At 43.6% G+C, this 21,262-nt stretch overlaps 1 protein-coding gene across 1 annotated transcript in view; it reads right to left on the bottom strand.

Annotated features, from left to right (window-relative positions):
- Positions 1-21,262, bottom strand: part of SLIT3 (slit guidance ligand 3) — a 592,330-nt gene that overhangs the window by 157,754 nt on the left and 413,314 nt on the right. Inside the window, exon 6 of the mRNA XM_046666802.1 lies at positions 9,116-9,187. Coding sequence (XP_046522758.1) covers positions 9,116-9,187 — 72 coding nt within the window. The remainder of the gene's footprint in view (positions 1-9,115; positions 9,188-21,262) is intronic.

The following is a 21,262-nucleotide window of genomic DNA, read 5'->3' as shown; positions in this document are numbered from 1 at the left end:
AAACATTTCCTTCATCCCAGAAAGTCCTACCAGACAGCACTGCCCCAGACCATCATAACCACATGTGGGCCCAGGGTTGCCACAGTGTCTAGACATTTAAGGAAAGTTGAAATTATATACTTTTAAATGAAATTATCTGAGTTTTAAACATTGGCAACTAATTCTAATTTTTTTAAACACTGGAAAGACCAAAACAATTAAAAAATCAAACCTCATGTCTGCAGTTTCCATTCAACCTATGGGCCGATAGTTGGGGTCCTCTGATTCAGTTATAAGTCAAAAGAGACTGGTTTCTCTAGAGCTTCTCCATGATGAGTTCAGAGTCCAAATATGACCTTGGAGAAATGGAATCACATCCCCTTCACCCGTCCTCGTCACCTGAGAGCCTTTGCGGATAGGAGATGGAAGCTCAGGAAATGATAGGAACGATGCTCTGATCCCCCCCAGCTCTGCTCCATATCTTCCCCATGCCATCCTCCCCTCCATAAAGCCAACTGGCAGGAGGGGCTCAATTTCCTGCTTGAGTTCCTAGGATCTTGGCTTTCAGGACCCAGTTCTGCAGAGTAATAGACTGGTGAGCCGAGCCATCCAGTATTCCGCATCCTGGATGGAAGTGGCAGCAGCAGCAATCAGCAGGTTCAGCTCTTCAAGGGAACGTGGCCCCCTGGCCTGAAGACCCACGACAGTGATGAGATGAGAGTTGATCAAGGGGCAAGATACACACTGAATGTGTTCAAATACTGGTCACCAAAGCCACTGCTGGCAGCTGGGGGATGGAAAAAGGGCAGAGGCTGACCATTGGTGCAGGAGCACATTTGCAAATCAGGGCAGAAGCTCCGTTTTGGGAGTGAACTGACCCCCATACGCGTTTGGCAGCTCTGTAGCATCTCCCCACTGGCCTCCTCATCTTGTCCCTGAGAGAAAACCCTCTGGAATCTTTTTTCAAAGATGCAGAGTTATTTTTCCATTTTGTTTTAGGTGGGACAAAGCAAACCAAAAGGCGGCTCCCAAACCTAATTTGTCAAGCCAGAGTTTCATCATAGAGACCTGGTGGGTGGAGTCCGTGGCCCTTGGGGACAGTGAGACTTCCATTACCTGATTCCACCTAAGTACCCGCTCATAGGAGAGCTGGGTAACGGGAGTCTTGCTGATTCACGATCCTTTGTTGGTGAAGAACAATTCAACGATCTTTGCCATCTCCTCTTAACCCAGGAATGAACACCAATATATTTTCAATTCAGAGACTAAACTAGCCTTTAGTTAACAGGAAAAGGAAATAAAATGGAAACCATTAGAAATCCCCAGATTCTAGTTAATAGTACTGTTAAAGTGCACTTATTTAAGTGGAAAAAAAAATCCTACATTTCAAAGAAATTTTCACTTTTTCCTTAACCTGATGTTCTCAAAAGCAAGCTTGTCATTTTAAGAGCATGACCATGATCAAACTTCCAGTCTGGGTGACTAGGAAGGAGGGTGTGTTGTGTGGCACAAGCGACCATTTATAGAAAACCCAGTTCCTTTCCTAGGATTCTGCGGGCTGAATGGAAGTTACCGATGCTTTCCACAAAGTGCAATTTTAATCCTGATTGCCTGAAGAAATCATAATTTGCAGCACAGTACCAAAAAAATCATATTCTGGAGATATTTTAAGACTTTCATTAAGCAATGACAGTTCTATATTCAAAACGATGTCATGACTAAACACCCTGATTCTGAAGGCTGTTGAAACAAAAATGTTTGCAGCTCCCAGAGAAACCCAGGTGAAACATTTGTAAATAAATGAAAATGAGTCTTGTCTCTGTTAGAAAACACCAATTTTCAGTATACCTCTAATTTTGTTCATTATTAAAAAGAAAAAAGGAAAAGGAAAAAAATTACCATTTAGCTCAAGGAATAAAAAAAACAAAGGTAATGTGAGAAATGTGCTGTTTCAGTAAATACTACATTGTTCAACACTGAAAACAATGCTGGGACAAGAACTACATTAGTTCTGTTAGAGCCGAGACATCCTGGAGAATCTAGAGGCTGGGGCGGGGTAAGCTTCAATTCAGTTAATTAATTTCAACTCGATTTGGGTCCACGTTTAACTGACTACCCACTACGTGCCAGGCTTGTGCGAGGTTCTGGAGATGAGGCAGTGGAAGAGGACAGGCGTATCCTTCAACTTCAATTTCATGAGCATCCTGATGGGCATCCGCTATTTGCTGGACACACGCCTGTGGTATCTCCTTTAAAGCTAGCCTAAGGGGTTGGTATTACTGCTTCTGTTTTTCAATAAGGACATGAGCCCCAAACCACCCAGTTTGGTGAAGCTGAATTGGTGCCAGTCCTATGGGAGGACGCTAATCCCCCCAAACTCAACCTTGGCCTGGTACCTGCATGTCAGGCAGTTTTGTGGAATTGAATGTGATGCTGATGAAGCTGAGGTCATAGGTTTAGCTGAATGGCCCATGGGTCAACTTTTCAAAAAGAAAAACTATGGTTCGTGAATTATTCTGGGCATTTACGACAGCTAGTAATCTCATTAACGCACATAATTGTTTCTCTGGTGCGTTTTTTTGGTTTTTTTTTTTTTTTGAGGAAGACTAGCCCTGAGCTAACTACTGCCAATCCTCCTCTTTTTGCTGAGGAAGACTGGCCCTAAGCTAACATCCGTGCCCATCTTCCTCTACTTTATATGTGGGACGCCTACCACAGCATGGCATGCCAAGCGGTGCCATGTCTGCACCCGGGATCCAAACCGGTGAACCCCGGGCTGCCGAGAAGCAGAACGTGCGCACTTAACCGCTGCGCCACCGGGCCAGCCCCTCTGGTATGTATTTTAAAATTTTTATTTATTGTAGCAGAGCAGTTAAGTGCAGGGGCTCAGACATCAGGCAAGGTGGATTTGATAGTGGAAGAGTAGTCCCCTTGTACTTGTCAGTGGCACTCCGGCCAAGTTATTTGACTTCTCTAAGCCTCAGTTTCCTCATTGGTAAAACGAAGAGATTAGCAGCATCCATCTCGTAAGGTTGTGGTGAGGATTACCCTAAGATGCTGCAATCTAATGTCTTATCATTGTGCCTGGAAGAGAGCAGATGCTAAAAAATGGAAGCTATAACAGCAATTATAATTTTTATAATAACCATATCAACAATTTTTATATCATTGTATTATATGATATTACATTATTATTTGTTAATCAGAGCATCTAGTTCCATACCCAGAGGATAGATCTCCACTTGCATTAAACTTCTGGGTTTTCTGAAGTGGACTGACAGTGTCTACGAACGTCCCAAGACGCAGTGCCCAGCACTCTCTGCCAGGTCAAGAAGCCCACGCTGGAAGAGTGAGCACACCCTGACCTGGGCATCGGGACCATTGTCAATTTCTTTTCACTGCCTCCTTCTTATACCAAGAAAGGACTTTATTTTCCATTCTCTGTGTCTACAAGTGAGGCTCAGGGTCAGGCCATGTTGTACCCACCTGGATGTGGTTGAATTAGAACTACCCTAAAAGGCTGGTTAATTCCTATCACTGCTTTAACTCTTCAATCTCTCTTCTCTAAATGTGGGCTGAGAGGGAGCTTAGTACACAGGTTGACACAGGGGCCTGGGGAGCAAGAAACAGGGCGGGGGGGTGTTCACCTGTTACTTCTCTTCATATGCACAAACCCAACTACAACTCTTGTAAAATCAAAGGGAATTTGGAGGCTAGTTCATCTCTTGAGAAGAACTTCCCAGAAGACGAGACTTGAGACATTCCTGATGGCTTCTGTGGTGTCCTTGCTCACTTTGGGGGTCTTGGACTGCACACCACTCAGCACTCTCTGTCTGTACATGTCCATTTAACAAGTCTGGTAAGCTCTGGCCCACAGAGCTTGATCCACCAGAGCACCTGCTCACTTCTTTAAGCTTTACTGTCCCCGGATCCAGCACTATGCTGGCACACGGTGTGTCCTTGCTTCTCAGATGGATTACAGTGGGGGCTGCCTGGGCTGGCAGGTAACTGACATGAGTGGAGGTTGGTGGGAAAGTGGAGTCTACACGCCCATCTAAGGAGGGTATGTGCTCTTCAGCTGCAACTGTCGCAATGCAGAAATGCAGTCCAGGGTTGCCAATGCTTCTGGGTTTGCCAAAAGTCCAAAGCTGGAAATCTGGACTTTTATGAAAAATATCATAAATTTTAAATATTAAATGTTAATTTCAATTTTAAAAAACACTACAGGGTAGTAGAGGACAAAAAACCCTCATTTGTGGACTCAATGTACTCTGTAGTCCAGTTTGCAACCTCTGGTTTCAAGAGAGCTGAAAGCAAGATCATCCTTTGATTCTGTCATGGACTAAAGTTTGCCCTCCAACCTCCTAAATAATATAAAACACTTAATGATGAGTTTAGCAAAGAGAACTGCACTTAGGATCCCCAATCTTATCGGGGTCTTCTTCTGAATAGCCTATTGCATGGAACTGCCCAGTAAGGGCAAAGAACATGGGATCAGGGGTCCGGAGACTCAGGTTCTAGTCCCTTGGCTACCGCCAACTTGATGTTGTCCTTGGCAAGACTCCTAGCCGGGGCCGGGACTAGGGTGAGGGAAGTGGGGTTGTCCAAGGTGCAAAATGTTAGGAGGCACGGGCCTCACTTTAGTCCTGGCCCTGCTCACAGCCCCTGTGTGTCTTATCTCACTAATAAGAGGTCGTCCTGGAGACATTTAAGGTCCTTCCAGGGCCAGTGTATAATAATGTCACTGAATTTCCAAAATTGGCAAGTGACATAGATGGGAGCAAGACCTTCAAGACAGCACACACTGGTTATCTGCAGACCTGTGGATCTGCATGCAATTTAGCTGGTACCAGTGATTTATCAAGGGCAGACCACTCACTGGGAGATGAGAGCATTTTCAGGATGTGTTCCTGACATCTTTGGTCTGGCATTTTTGGCAGCATGTCCACTGAACTTCTGATTTGCTACATGTAGTCAGGAGACAATGTCTGAAAATCTTTTTCTTTCCTCCTGCACTATTATTGAAAAAGAATTAGATAAATATTTTATTAACTAGGTTTCCTGATTTTTGTTTCATCTGTCCGTATTCTTAATATGTTTTTCATTAAACATTTTTCTGATGCAGGATGGCACGTTGGGCAGGGAGGAGCCTGGTATAATTGGTGAGATGCCTGGCTGTCCTAACCTTGCTGGCAGAGGTTAGAAACCCACAGCTCAGAGCACCCCACAAATGGTTCCTGACCAGACAGGGCTGGAAATGTGGTCTTGGCACACTGGATGGCAGTATCAGCATACCTTGCTTAGAGAAAACCTTGGATGTGAACCACCAAATGTATAGAACAGGTGGAAATGAAAGGGCAATGATTCAGGTAGCAGAAGGGCATCTGCCTCACCGAAAGGGGGCCCTCAGTGAAGAAGCTTAAGTGCCATACAGAGAGTTGGGGCTGAATTTTCGGGAGGCCCGGAGAGCACCCCCAAAATCATTGAGTGCCAAAGTCAAGTGTTGATGTCCCGAAGTGAGAATACACCATCTCTGGGATCCGAATGTAAGTCAGTGAAAAAGCAGCATTATTTCTTCCCCCTGCGAGTTTGATTTACCTTCAACTTTGTGGGGACCTGTAAACTGGGTAAAGGGAAGGACAAAGTCACAAGCTTGTGGGAGGCTCCGACATTCTCCCCGGCAGGATTGTGAGTCATTGATGGCTCAGCTAGCCCAGCTCTGGGGGGCCAGTTCATATCCCTCTGCAGCACACGTAGACCATGCTTCAGGGGAGCCAACACCATGACAGCCTTGGCAACACAGACCAGAAAGGCAGCTTGGTAGAATGGTTAATCCCACAGGCTCTGCTGCTTACTAGTTAAGCAGTTGCTTGTCTTCTCTGAAATGGGTTATTCCTCTATAAAAGGAAGAAGACAATAACAGCAGCTTCATGGAGGGGCGGTGAGGACGCAAAGAGATAATGCATGTGAAAGCACTAGTTATGGTGTTGGGGATGAGTAAGTGCACAACAAATGCTAGCTATGAGCATTTGCATTGTGAGTCCTCCCCCACGGAAGCCCTGACAGGTTTCACCTGCACTATGCTTTTCTTCTTACTCTCTTTTCTGGCTACCTGAAAAGGGGAGGGTGGTGGCTCTTTTCCTTTGTCCACCGTACTCTGCGCTGGACATCCCCCATTGTGCGTGAGCCAATTACGAGGGTGAGGTGGGTGGATTTCATGGTCTTTTCCAACCTTGTATCAGTTCCTCACTCCTCACTGCCATCGGTTCTCACCCAGACTCACCTCCTAAATTCTCATGCAGTGTAACTGGAGACACTAACCTCGGTCCTGATGGAAAGAAGTTTTATGGCATTTCCATCCACAGAAAGCGTGGAATAACATGGTAATCCTGTGCGAAATATTTCCACTAGCAGTTGACATCCACAAACTCTCCTGAAGTTAATTTTGAGAGAGCTTTCTATGAGATAACCATGAGTCTTTCCTTGTTTTGTACTTCATGTCAGAGAGAAAACACACCTGAAATACTCTATTTTGTCTTCATAATTTGCAGACTTTTAAAGCTTTAGATACTTAAAGATGACCCTTCTGGGGTGTTTTGAACTCCTCTCTGTCTCTCTCTGAAGAATTTATTAAGTTGACGTATGACGCCCTCCCTTAGTTCCTATTTATTTCATTGTCAAGATTCTTGATGGTGTCTAAGTTGTGATTACAAAGAAGTATTATAAAATGTCAATGTGTAGATGAGATTTGGAAGGTCTGGGGGTTGGGAGGGGAGAGTCTTTAAATGGAGATGTCAGCTGGAGCCAATTTCAGAACGGCTCACCATTAAGATGGATAGTTCCAAAGCCGTGTGCCTCGGCTGGAAATTAAAAACCCATGGAATAACTGATTATGATTAATTTTAAGTACTTAGCCATGTGAAGCCAAATGAGAGCGTCTTTAAGACAAAGCTATTGATCTGGCTTTGTTTGGAATTGAAAAGATAAACTAATCAGATCCTGTGGGCGTCTTTGCAATGATGGGGAATGAGGACTTTTTTGTTGTTTCATCATAGGTTTTTAAGCTTCAAGTTTGAGAGACCTGGTGTACTTCGATACCAACTTTTTTTTTTCTAATAACAAACATCTGAATAGAGAGGGACAGTCCAATTCTGTCCCAGACAGGTGTTTGATGGGGTTGAGGGCACGGCAGAAAGTTACGGAAGTGGAAGGGAAGTTAGAGAGCCCCTCCGATGTAGTATAGAAAGTGTCTCTTCTTAAAGTCAAGGAAACAGACTCAGAGAGGTTGAGTAGCTTCGCCAAAGTCCCACTGCATCTGGGATTCACCCCCAGGTGTGTCTGACTGTAAAGCCCTTCCTTCTCCCACCAACAGCCTTGCTGGTGAGGTGAGATGACACCACTGCTAGTAGAGAGAACTAACATGTGGGCTGTCAGGTCGTCACAGCTGTTTCGTGGCAGCTGGTGACTTCCATTTCCTGGTCTCTTCCCAAGGAATTTTCTAATCCTCCTCAAGAATAGGGTAATATGCTCCTAGCAGCCCTTTTTTACAAAGGCTTTTTTGCAGGCAGGGAAAATCATGCCTATCCTTCTCAGCCCCTGCCTCTTGATAAGAGAAGCCCTAGGTTACTAAACTAGGGCTGGCATCCTCTCCCTAGCAGACACGCATTTGTTGCCGGTTCTGGGGTCAGAGTTTGGGTGAGGAGAGACCATCCATCTTAGGAATGACAACCTGACCTCCCTGGCTGTGGGTCTTGCCTTTTCTGTACCGGGAATTCTCGGCTTTCATCAGATTTCCAGCAGCTTGCAGCATCAGCATCCCCTTTTATTTCCCGTGATTCCTCTTGGAATCACCTTCCTCTCACACAACGTGGGGAGGCTTGCTCCAACCCGTCACTACTGTCTGCGGGGCCAGGTGAAAAGGAAGGTGGAAGGAGGACCTTTTACTCCTTCCTTTATGTGCCAAGGGACATTTTAATATATTCATTCATTTGTGTGTTCGACATTTATTCATTCTTCTGGAAGTCAGAGATATGTAACCTGGTGACTATCTAATTTTTTATTTTCGGGGGATGCTCAACAGATCCTACCCTTATCATTCACTGGATAGAAATCTACCACCAGAATTATTTTTAGAACCAAGCAATTCCAGAACTTGGAAAGGGGAAGTCACCCTCAACATACAGCAACCAACCCTTCATTTTCCAAACAAGAAAACTGAGGCTCCGAGGGCAGAAGGAACTTGCCCAAGGTCACAGCTAATTAGGGGCTGGGTCGGGACAAAACCACACGTCTCCTGACACAAGTTTTACTAGGCTTCCCCAAATCAGGCTTCCCCAAACCAGGGACAGCTAGAAGTGTAGCTTTGGGTGAGAACAATCAAAATGTTTTCTTGCAAAATTCAACTTTACTTTGAATGACCCCAAGATGATTCCTAGCTGACTTTCCCCCCTGGAAATCAGGTTTCCTTTGCTAGACCCCTTTGAAAATCCAGAACACAGAGAGGCAGCTACACATTTTTTTCTAGACAAGGTATATAGAGTGGGATTCTGGGGAGGGTCCGCCTCCCCTCATCTTTTCCCCCACTGTCACTTTAAGGTTACTGCCTAAAGTTTGGATTTAAATCTGAGATGAGATCCCAGGAGCAATAGCAATGACTGGACTTTAGCAGGCTGTTTCGCACTCCCCCCACTCCGGTGCCAAGGTCCCCTTCTGATTCTGGGTGATTCCAGCCGACCCCCTGTGCCGCCCCCTCTCATCTCCCATACCTGTAACCTGTCTCCTCACATGCCCACACTCAAACAGACTCTCCCTGAATGCTCTGCCAGGCGCTGGGGGGCTACTCCAGCCCATCTGTCTCACCCAGCAACAAATACCGCGGAGCATAGGAGGAGAAAGGGCTCAATTGAGACTTAATTAGCAGGAACCCCAGTTTGTGGGAGGTGAGAAATCACACTTTGCTGCCTGCAAACACTTTGGCCAAGGTGAGCCGGAGGGATCTCCCGGTTCCCAATTTTAATAGCACTGCAGCAGAAGATACAGAAATGCATCCACACGGACCCCCCTGCGCACACACTCGCCCTCTCTCCTCACACGGACACACACACGCACACAGGCAGCGATCGCAAAATCAACTCACAGAATCTCCAAATCGCGCAGCGCCCGGAAGGCTCCATCTTCAATGCAGCTGATGTGGTTGTTGTCCAGTTGCCTGTGGAAAAGCAAGGGGAGAGCATGAAGGCTGAGTGGGGGCAGCGCTGAGGAGCCGAGTGGCCCGGGCCGGGCGTCCCTAGCCACGGGAGCGCCTGTCCCTCCACCCCTTGCAGGCTCTGCTCCTCCCCGCCAGGAGCTCGCGCAGAGCCAGCCTGTCTGCCACGCTGCTCCGTCTCTCCTCTCTGACTGTCTGAGAGAACTACACAGACGAGCGCACCAAAGGCTGTCAGGTCTCAGTAAATATTAATTGCGCATTTTTTTTTTTTTTTTTTTTTAGGCAGAAGGGAGTAATTTCATTACATTAGGGCATCCAATCCATTACGAGCTCTTACCGTCATGTCACTGAAACAATTTCATTAAGCTAAAGGCCTGTAAATCATTGGAGGTCACTGCTCTGCCCTCCGCGACCTCCCAGAATGCTTTTTTCCTCTCTCCCTCTCCGTCGACTCCCTTTTACTGGAAGTTGCAGTCTCCTGCTCTGACACAGTGCTAAATCTCAAGGCTTTATCTGCCCAAGAGCGGCGAGGGTGCATGGGGAATATACCAATTCCAAATTAGACTCAACTAATCTAATTTTACAGTCTTTTTATTATTCTAAGCACCAAATGTCTGTGGTGGTTGATGCCTCTGTGCTTTGTTATGGGGCCCATCTGGTGGGTCATTCTATTGAAGCATTTTCTGACTAAATACAGATTCCCTCAAACTGCACCAACCATCAACATTAAAGAAATCCATTGATGGAAACGTTCCTGATGGGGGAAGAAAGGAATATCGTTATTGCCTTAAAGATGTACCACTTAAATTTAAATTGGGGAGAATTAAATGCACCTATTATAGGACTCCTTTTTTTATTTCCCTTTCCATCCTATGAGCATGAAAATAATGTCTTTTAAAAAGATGCCTTGGCTAATATACATTCTAGTTGGGGCTGAGGTATTTTAGTTGAGGGATAACAAATAGATGCCATTCTCTCTAAATCAAAATATATCTGATGTGTAAGGATATTTACCATGACCACACCCCAACTTAAATATTCTATATTATAAATAACTCATTTGATTTCTAAAAAAACCCAGATGTTATACAGAAAATGGTTATTAGCTCCAGATTGTCCATAGTGTTTTGCGTGCAGAACACACGAAGGTCTTTGCGGGGAGGGGGCAGAAAGAAGTATGGCTGAACTGCAAAACTCCCTTATCCCTGTATACTCTTTTTCTTTCTTTTGTCTCAGAAAAAATCAGCCCCTCTCAGGTGGAGAGATTTCCCGTGGCTGGACTTTTCATCTGTAACTTGCACTAACGTATCCTGAGACAACCGTCCACAAAAGATGTGTCAAAGCTACATTTGGTGACCCTCATGGGGCATTTTATATTCCGCTGAAGCAAGGTGGGATTCAAATGAAAATATTATCCTCATTGAAAAAACATATGGATGTAGGATTGTGTAAATGCACAGGAATGAAATACGTACAATTAGAGTGATGTGGGCCATCACGACAGACGGGCTCTGCCACAGCATCATGGGGAACCGAGTCATCTCAATAGACACTCACGATAGAAGATATCGGATATTTTTAATTTAAACATAGACAAGAACGGGTATCTCAAGAAGCAGAACCCCCTGCAGGTTGACGGTTCTATACCTATGTTCAAAGTTCTTGCTGATGGCCACTCGCACGGAATCGCAGAGTTCTCGCCACCCTGAAGTCTTCCGGAGTCTTTCTTAACGTGAATTTGCTGAGTATCCTTTTCATAGATTTTCCCTAAGTGTTGGGGCTGCCAATTCCCTGCAAAGGTTCTATTAAGGCAGCCTAGTACTGCGGCCCAGCTTCTAGATTTATCATTAGTTTAAGGGCCGATGAATCAACAACCATCGCCCCACGCCAAGGCCACCAAACCTTACCAAGCAGAAATGCAGTGGAGCTGGCTTTTGGCTCCCAGAAATTGTTCAATGAACATGCTGAATTCGGCAAAAACAGCACCATCCACCTAAGTAGAAACGTATCTAAATCATCAAATTGGGCAGTCTGGGGTAATGGGTAGAGATGGCAGTTTGTGGAGCATCTGCTTTTGTATGGACATTTCAGAGAGGTCTTTGCTATTAGAATATTACTTATTTGCTAGATTTGTGAAGTATTTTCTATTCCTTTTCTTTATGAGAGCACCAGAAACCAAACAGGATATTCTAAATGTACACAATTTTACAGGGCACGAATACAATCTGTAGGGGAGAATCTGTACAATCAGAGAAGAGAAAAAGTGAAGTGGCAAAAAGAAGTTAAAAATGGTGGCGCAAAGGAGATATGCAAAAGATTAAAAGAAAATCCTCTTCTCAATGTCCCATCAGGGTCCTGCAACCCAGGAGACTGAAGTGGTAAGGACAGAGAGTCTGAGAGAGGGCCCTGACCATTTTAAGGCTAAAAGTAGCAATGTCTAATATATTATCAATTATGTGATATTTAAATAGTTTCCGTGGGTGGCACAAGTCGACCCCTAGTTGTTTATTAGTAATGGGGAAAACTGAGCTTTAATATAAGCATCTCGGTGGGTGTATTTTATAGACTATTTTAGAACATATGAAACTTTCAAACGTATGAACATATGAAAAATTTAAAATATTTATCTTGAAGTATGCTTTTCTAGAAAACGTTTATTGTAACCAAGATTGTCTCCTCTGGTTCTAACCACAGATAAACAGTGTCCCAGCCTTGATAGTCAAAGAGCCATGCCCAAGATTTATCGTGTGTTATGCGAGTCCACAGGGGTACAAGGCCTATGAGGGGCCCCTCAAGCAGACGAAAACCTAAGTTGCTTTACTTCCCAGCTATTATATCTTCAAGGCAGTGAGCATCAGGAAGTTTGTAAAAAGCTCATTGTCTGCAATCAATCCTGATATATATAAGCTAGGTCCCTAAAACAAAGTAAATACACACTTGTTCAGACAAGGTTTCTTTTTCAAAATTACAGCTCAGAGGCACAAAAGTTAGTCCTGAAGCCCAGGAGATGGGAGGCGAGATAATGATGAGTCCAGCATTTCTCTGAGAGTGTTGGGAGTGTGGCGAGAACTAAACACACAGAGAATCTTCTTGAGCTAAGGCCAAAGCATTTGACTTAGCAGTTTGCTTCTGGGGGCCGATAGAGGCCGCCGTGTGTTCTAAGCTCTCAGGTCAAAGGTCCATATCATGCCTTTGAAACGGCTCATTCAAAGATCCTCTCAGAAACAACTCAAAAAAGCCCATGGCCCATTCTGCACAAAACGGCGTCGCTCAAGAACATGTGCAAAGGGAACTCTGGAAACGGGAGCAGAAAGAGCTCAGCAGTCTTAGGATGCCTCATAGCTCTCTTCTATTTTTCCTCGGCAATAAGAAGGGTATATTCGCACTGCTACTGAATCCTTTCTTCTTCCCACACAAAGCAACCTACCCTACTGCCTAGCACAGTGCGAGTGACTTCACAGCTGGCCACGTATGGCTGCAGAATGACTCCTTCTACTGACATTGTGGCAGGGCGGGTCTCAAACGACATGGAAGAAATCTCTAAGCCATGAGCCACACTGTCCAGCCTGTGGCCCTATGGTCCTACTACTAATAATGAATAATGACTGAGCATTCCTTCTATGACCACATGGGGGGCTATCTATCTGCCACACACACCTCTCCGAGGGAGCATCTGGGGAGGACTCATGGAATAAAGCAAGATTTCCATGGGCCCAGGGCAAAGAGGAGGAGCAGGAAGGCAGTGGATGGAGGGGGGTTGGCTATTTTTTGAAGGCAACTTTTCTTGTCCTCTACTTTACACAGAATACCAATTTGATTTGCACTCTCCGGCCTGTGAATAAGCCAAGAAGCCCCCAAACATTCATGATATTAAATTAACTGCTCTAATTTCCCTGGGCAGCCTGGATTTCGGCAAACAACGTGAGTGTTAAAATGATACCAGAGTCCATTTAGAAAGGAATCCTCAGACAAGAACTAAACGCAGACTCCCCGAGAGGAGCTTTCTGGCTACCGTATTTTTAAACTCTGAGAATATAAACAAGTCAGAAAGGAAAGCCAGCGTGAGTGAGGACTTAAAATAATCTCCACCAACAGCAGACACAGAGACAGCGCTTTCGTAAGAATTCCCATTTGTAAGGGTAATATTATCACAATTCATCTCTTTCAAAAGCAACTTCAAATTTCATAATTGAAGCAGGACAGAAATATTTTTGTGGTTCAGAAATTTAAAGAAGTATATCTAAATCATTAAAAAGGGTTTTTACAAAACTGATTACAATATTAAAAGCAATCTACCACCATGACCACAACAAGAGAAGAAGAAAGAAAATTTCATGATTTCAATGATGTATTTTAGTCCCCAGGAGGAATACCTTGAAAATAGAAATCTCTAGAAACAGGAAGAAAAGTAGAATTTGGCTCAGGAAGAAAAGTAGAATTCCCAACAAGTTATCTAGATGCAAGGTCTACATACCAGGGTACATCCATCCAGATGTTGGCTTCTCGTCCAGATGTTCTGGGGGGCCCCAGGCATCTCAGCCCAAGGATGGTTTAACTTAGCCTCAGGGCGCTGTCGCTCCGGGCCCCAAATCTAGCTGCAGCGTTTCGCTGTAGGACTATAGCTGGAGTAGCTGCAGTCAACCTCCTGCTAAACGGGAGAAGCTGCTGAGGTTCAGCACCCTTTGGAGTGAGACAGTTTGCTAATTCCTGAGCAAAACCATCTACACAAAATGTGCAAAATAAGTGGAAAGACTTCTGCATGAAATTCACAAGGGAAGCCTTACTAGAAAATCAACACAAGTCTATGGTCTCGGAAGCCAACGATTAATTAACCCATAACAGCAACTGAATCTTGTGAGATGTTCACACTGTATTAGGTACCCAGGATACAGAATGAAGAGTAAGACAGCCATGGAAAATATGGGGAAGAAGGTTACTACTTGAGGTTTTCACATTTCAACTATTTTAAAAGGTATAAGAATTCTAAAAAGGAAACTAATTTGAAATTATTTTTGATGAAATATATATGTTCATACCACATACATTTCGAAGTGCACTTCCCTCTCTACACTAAGGAGAAATAGAATGTTGCAACTACTTTAAAAAAAAAAAAAAAAAAGAAACCCCGGGGAAGCCCTGATTTCTTAAAACAAGCCAGAAGACAAAACCTGAAGTAGCCTTGACATGCTATTTCTTTTCTCTCCATTATTCAATTGTCCTTTAAGCAGAAAACAAGAAATGTAGTAGTGCTTCTGAAGGTTGTTTTTTCATGACAGTTTAACATTCTAAAAAAAAATCATTATTGAAGAACAAATTATAGAAGCATTTGTCTGCTGCTGGCTGGGGTCTTCAAAAGAAAAAAAAAAAGAAAGCTCAAGGTTATTTTAACTGGCAAAAGGAAAAAAAAAATTATGTTCAAAAGAAACACGTACGCTTCCTATAATTGAGGACTGGTCACACTTTGTAGGCAAATCAAACACTTGATCTGAGCCACAGTGTGCTAATGAATTGTCACTACTTCTCATCATTAAGGAGCTACTGTAATTCCACATTAAAATGACATCTCAAACGAGCAAAAAGAGGTGAATCTATTATTTTGCACATTTTGTACACTTGTCCACCAGACCCAAGAATACACGCATATAGATATGTTTACTGATCCATGAATTATTTATGTATCCACAAAGATCCCTGTCTACAGAACTGACAAATTCACGCTTATTTTTGCTACATAACAACTACATGTAATCTCTCCTGATTGTATGCATGTAAATGCAAATGTATATTATGAAATGGGTAAAGTAAGTGATTGCTGACTTACAAAATTTATCATGCTTGTATCCAGTCATATTTACAGAGATATTTAGATAATTAAGTGATTGTTAGCATTCCGAAGACTTCAACCAACCAAGCCTACTTTGTAAAGGACAGAGCCCTAGGTTAATTAAGCTCTCTGATCAGAAGATCCTGCCTAGAACTTAGTTAAAAATTGAAGCATGAATCTATTTTAACAAGCATTGTTACACAGACTTTGCTGCACGGCTAGTAATACCTTTTATTTCGTGTATATCATATTGCTGTTCAACATATGCAACTTCTCCACAGAATAACTGCATCCACACCAGTGGATGCTCCTGAAAGCAAGCTCTGCAATCATGCAAACACAGATGATGGATTAGCACCAGAGAGGCACGCCAGACCTTGGAGAATAAAAGGGTGTTTTACACATCGCTGGGAAATATCAATAACTCCACTTCTGTGTTTACATAGTTTCCGGTTTGTTGGGGATTTGGCAAATGAATTTGTGCTGAAAAATGCAGGGGGAAAATCCCTGCAAAGCAATTTAGCACGAAGGATAGTTGTTGGAAAGAAGCTGAGTTCCCATTTAATTTGGACAAGTTTCCATTTGAAACAAATTTCTGGCATTTCTAGATAAATAAAACAACAGCAAAAAACAAACAAAAAACAAATCAAACCAAAACACCTCCTGTTCATGATGAGAGAGTTTCATTTGTTTCCCAGGAACTTTTAGATCAAGGGACCAAAGAAGTTTGGTTATTGTTTGCAAAATGTGCTGTCATGTTTTGAGGCATGCTTCAAATCCACCCTTTCTTGTGTCCGCCTGATACTAAGACCAAAGGGATAGCTAGGACGTCCGCCTTGCCAAGGGCTGCCTGCAACCCTCCCTGTTTTAGTGCTGAAAGGACTGTGACCCGTCCTGGGAAGCCCAGCAGTCCCAGGCGAACCATAAGGGCTGTTCATCCCTGGTGCTGACTCCATCGGAAATAGATTTATTCTCAGCACATCATTCCTTCACCAGCGTCCCTAAACCTAAAAATATCTGTTGATTCACAAACTCAGCTTTCAGTTATGTCAGCTCTAAAAGGCTCCTCACTGAATCTACTGCAAAACAGGCTCTCCAGTTACAAACACACCTACAACTGGGCTGGTGGGAGCCCTGAGAGGAGCTGAAATGTTTAATGTGCATTCTCAACCTTCCTCATTGGGAATCAAGATCTCTTTGTAAGACGTATCCGTGTCATGAATACTCAGAGGCCGAACAAATAAAAGGCTGTCTCCATAGTGATTGGGGCAGGTTGGTGGTTTCCCTAGTTACACTCTTGAGTGATAACCATCTGGGGTTCCTCCCTGGCAAAGACGAGAGGGAGTGAGAAACTGGAAAGATGAAATGTGCTTTTGCTACCGGGCCTGAAAAGTTATCTCCCACATCTCTGTTCTTCATTCCTTTTAAAAAAATTGACCAGCAAAAACTGTAGTGAGTTTTTAATTTTTTCATCCCCATGGGGGTTTCAGAAATTTTTTTGTTGGACTCCAGAGATAAACTATTCCAGCTGCGTGAATATGACCAACGAGCAGCAACCAGAGCAGAGTATTTCCTCCTTGACCCAAATGGCATAGGAGCCCAGGTGGACGGCTGGTTTTCATTCAAATGTAGGATCATAAGCAGGACTTGAAGTCATGGATCTCTCCCTGACAGAGCATGAGGCTGCACCACAGGCGGACAGGGATGGCATCTTAAGATTTCCAAAGATCTTTGTTTCCACTTAAGAATTACATTGATCTCTCATGTAGAAATTTAAGACTTTCTTGAATTTATTCCCACTTCCAACCCATACTAAGTTTCAACATTTGCTACTCATTTTTTATAAAATGAAGCCAAGGTTTCCTGTAAATGTTTCTAGGGTGTGAATGAAGTGATTCACATCTGCCCCAGGGTGCCCAGACGGCGGGACGTCTCCCCACTGGTCCTGGAGGAAAGAGCATTGAGTCAGAGAAGATTATTCTCGAGTCTTGAGGCTCTGGACTTACTCAGGACCTGTCACTCCTTTCTTCTTTCCTATTTCTCCCTTTTGGAATGGAAGTGTCTGTCCTATGCCTGTCCCAATATTGCATTTTGGAAGCACACAATATGTTTGTTTCATAGGTTCACAGCTGGAGAGCAATTTTTCATAGCTTGAGTCTCACCCATATGTGATTTAGATGATATTCAGATGAGGCTTTGGACTTTAAAGTTGATGCCAGAAGGAGCATAGGTCTATTGGGATGGAAAGAACACATTCTGCATGTGAGAAAGACATGAATTTTGGGGGGCCAAGAGCAGAATGCTATAGACTGAATGTCTATATAATTCATATGCTGAAACCTATCCCCCAAAGTGATTGTACTAGGAGGTGGGGCCTTTGGAAGGTGACTGAGTCCTGAGGGTGGAGCCCTCATGAATGGGATTAGTGTCCTTATAAAAGAAACCCCACGGAGCTCCCTTGCCCCTTCCATCATATGAACTTACAGTGAAAAAAACAGCTGTTTAGGAAGCAGACCCTCAGCAGACACAGAATCTGCTCGTTCCTTGATCTTGGAATTCCCAGCCTCCAAAACTCTGAGAAACAAATTTCTGCTGTTTTTAAGCTACCTAGTTTATTGCATTTTGTTATAGCAGCCCGAACTGACTCAGAGACCATCCATGCCCCCATGTCTCAATTTCTTCATCTGTAAAATGGAGACAATAACAATTAGCCCAAAAGGAAGTTGTGAGTATGAAAGTAATGGGATGCATGCACTCTGAAAACATATTTGTGGCATTGCTTAATTTTCTTTGCTTTGAAATAAATAATATTAAATACAGGAATTCATCTTACATAATCTCTAAATTCTCTTTTAGCTCTGAAGTTATGTGACCTGAGGTCAATTTCTTATGAGATTCTTAAGAAAAAGTTCCTGTTCATCTTACTCAGATCCTTCTGCGATTTGAGTCTATCCCTTTATCCCTTGTCCTTCCGTCCCAGACCAAAGAATCTATTATTTGAGATATTCAATATATTCTTTCTCGACTGAGGGCAGCAGTTCAGACTCACATGCTTTTTGTACTTCTCCAGCTGATATGAGATTAAAATACAAGAAGCCATAAAAAACCTATGGCAAAGAAAATAAAAATTTTCGCTTACTGGGAGAATGATGTCAATATAGGCCCATATTCACAATTCCCACGGGCAAGAACCATCAAGGAGAGTAATTCCAAAATTTAACCCCATTACTTGGTGGCCATTTTCAATTAATAACCAATCAACTAATGTACTGAGCTCCTAAAATAGTCAAACGCCACATCATCATCTATGGTCTACCATTTCTTAACCTTAACATTTTTTAACCTGCGCACAAGCCTTCAATGACTACTTCATGCACTGTAACAACAACAACAAAAACACAACCATAATAATAACTGCACACAGTATCTATTCACCGTTTATTAGTCATCAAGCATTGAGCTGAGCATCTCAGATGTCTAATCTCAGTTGGGGCTCACAACACCACGATCCCTACATCACAGAAAAGGAAAGTGAGGCACTGAGAATTCTATCTCTAAGCTCAGCCTTGAACCCGAGTCTGTCCATGAGCATCTGGACTACGCTGATGCTGCTTCTCTGTAAACAGCCCAGATTCCTCAGCATGGCATCGCTCCCCTCTTCTCTACACAATATGTACCAAGTACTTGCACATTTCTGTGCCTCATTTATGCTGGTAGTTTCCCATCCTCCATTTGGGAAATCCCTTCTCATCCTTCAAGGCTCCCCTCAGAGGCCACATCCTCTATGAAACCTTCCTGGACAAACTCAAGAAAATGAACTGCTCTCTCCAAACCTTCCTGACCCTTTGGTCATCCTTCCATTAAAGCACTTACTTCTCTGCAGTAGGATTAGTTGTAAACATACAAAGGAACCAAAGTTCAGAGAGGTTATCTAGCATCTTTAAGGGAATTCAGCTAATATATTAGAAAGTCAGGTTCAAACCTGTATTCCTGATCCTGGAGCCTCGGGGCTTACCCACCATGCTATCCCACCTCTCTCTAATTTTCAAAATGCAAAGATAGGGAAGCTGTACTATGACTGTGTGGTTTAACTCAGTTACCTTATATTAGGAAGAGTTTGGTGAGAAAAGTCAGGGTTTGGTCTTGGCATATGTCACTGGGATCCAGCAGCTTTCACTGGCCTGCAAGTGTTCTGACTCAGAAAGTGGTAGGTAAAGTCTGTACACTCTACAGTGTTTCCTCACTGTCCCCTGTGTGTCTCTCAATTAGATTCTCTGGGAGTCCCAGTTCATTTGACTTTTGGGACCACTTGGGGAAACAGACTGATTTAGCTCCAGTTGCTGGGGATCATGGGCAGGCACCTGCAACCTCAGGAGATGCTGCAATTCCAGGTCATCTGCTGGGACCCGATGAGCAGCCTCCTGACGAGGCCAGGACAGCTTAGTGCTTTCTTGAGCCGGGGGAGGCACATCCAGGGAAACGGCTCTCTTTGCTCCAGGCAAGTGGCAAATTGCACAGATTTTAATCAGTCTCTCCTGGGCACTGCCTTCCCCAGTGGTGACACAGGCTTGTCTTCCAAAGGTATACAAGCTGCGGGTCCTGAAACAACTGGGCAGCGCTAACCAGGTCGTGTACTAGGATGTGTGGGGTCAGTGTCCATTAGCGAGGCGTCACTCAAAGGCATCTCTGTGGCAGCAGAAGCCAATTAAAATGTGTCTTGTAAGCTCACTGTAAGGGGATATCAAGGTCCCTGTAATTAACTACTGAAAAAAGGGGCATCAAAACTCAGCAACATGGGCAGTGCTGATAACTACATTTAATCCAGCGAAAGCACAGCACTGAAATACTCTAGGAAAAGGCCAGCTTCATTTCCTTTACTATTTCTTTTAATGAATAATGAACGTCTGGACTCACAGGCAACACGAGAACAGGGCAGGATCTATCGAGCCCATGGCTGCACCTGCCCCCAGTGCCTGGTGCATAGAAGGTGCTCTGTACAAAACCCTAGTGGGTCACAATGAGATGCCACTTTAAACCCACCAGGATGGCCATAACCAAAAAGATGGAAAGCAAGTGCTGGCAAGGATGGAGAAACTGGGGCACTGCGGGTGGGAATGTAAAATGGTGCAGCCGCTCTGGAAAATAGTTTGGTGGTTGTTCAAAAAGTCAAACACAGAATTACCTGACGACCCAGCAATTCCACTCCTAGGGATGTGCCCCAAAGAATTGAAACAGGTGTTCAAACCAAAACCTGTACGCAAATGCTCTTCACAATGGCCAAAAGGCAGAAACAACCCAAATGTCCATCAATGCATGAATGGATAGACAAATTGTGGGCTATACATACAATGGAATATTATTCAGTCGTTAAAAGAATGAAATACTGATACATGCTACAACATGAATGAACTTTGAAAACATTATACTAAGTGAAAAAAGCCAGACACAAGGGGACACATATAAGATTCCATTTATGTGAAATATCCAGAACAGGTAATCTATAGCAACAGAAAACAGATTAGCAGTTGCCAGGGAGTGGGGACACGGGGGGCATGGGGAGTGACTGCTTAATGGGCATGAGGTTTCCTTTTGGTGCATGAAATGAAAATGTTTGGGAACTAGACAAAAATGATGGCTGCCCAACATTGCGATTGTACTAAATGCCACTGAATTGTATGCTTGAAAATGGTTAATTCTATCTTATGTAAATTTTACCTAAAAAAGAAAATAAAAGAGATGGCTCTTTCTATGACAGGGAAGAGCTTTATGAGAGCATCACATCGTGAGGTAATTTCCCTGTGACAACATCACAGAGAAAGGCAGGGAGGCCCAGGGCCAGATCTTATGCTGCGTACAATCAGGCAGCAAACCCAATTCTGTCTGATATGAAGAGAAATATCATGGTATTTGAAGAGCAATGAGAATGAAGGAGCGAAACATGGGGGGAATTAATCCACCTACTTTTGGGGATTATTTATAGCAAATTTTAAAACTCTTTCTCCTAGCTTGCTTTGGGGACACTACCAGTCACTCCACACTCAGGAAAAAAATAAAATTGGTTTAAGCATGGAAAATAAGGACGGTAAAGTTGATGGAAGGGGGAAAAATCACCTGCTAGACTCCCAAGTCAAATATAAAATGTCGTGGGATTAGCCACTATTTTGTATTTTCCACACCACTGCTCCTCCTCTCCATCGGTACCCAGCACAGATAACTCAGTAGATTGTATTTGCATTTCACAAGCTGAGTTCCTC

The sequence above is a fragment of the Equus quagga genome, chromosome 7 (genome assembly GCF_021613505.1).
Source record: "Equus quagga isolate Etosha38 chromosome 7, UCLA_HA_Equagga_1.0, whole genome shotgun sequence".
NCBI classification, from domain to species: domain Eukaryota; kingdom Metazoa; phylum Chordata; class Mammalia; order Perissodactyla; family Equidae; genus Equus; species Equus quagga.
Note: the sequence above shows the minus strand (reverse complement) of the source record. Positions and strands in the feature narration are given on the sequence as shown.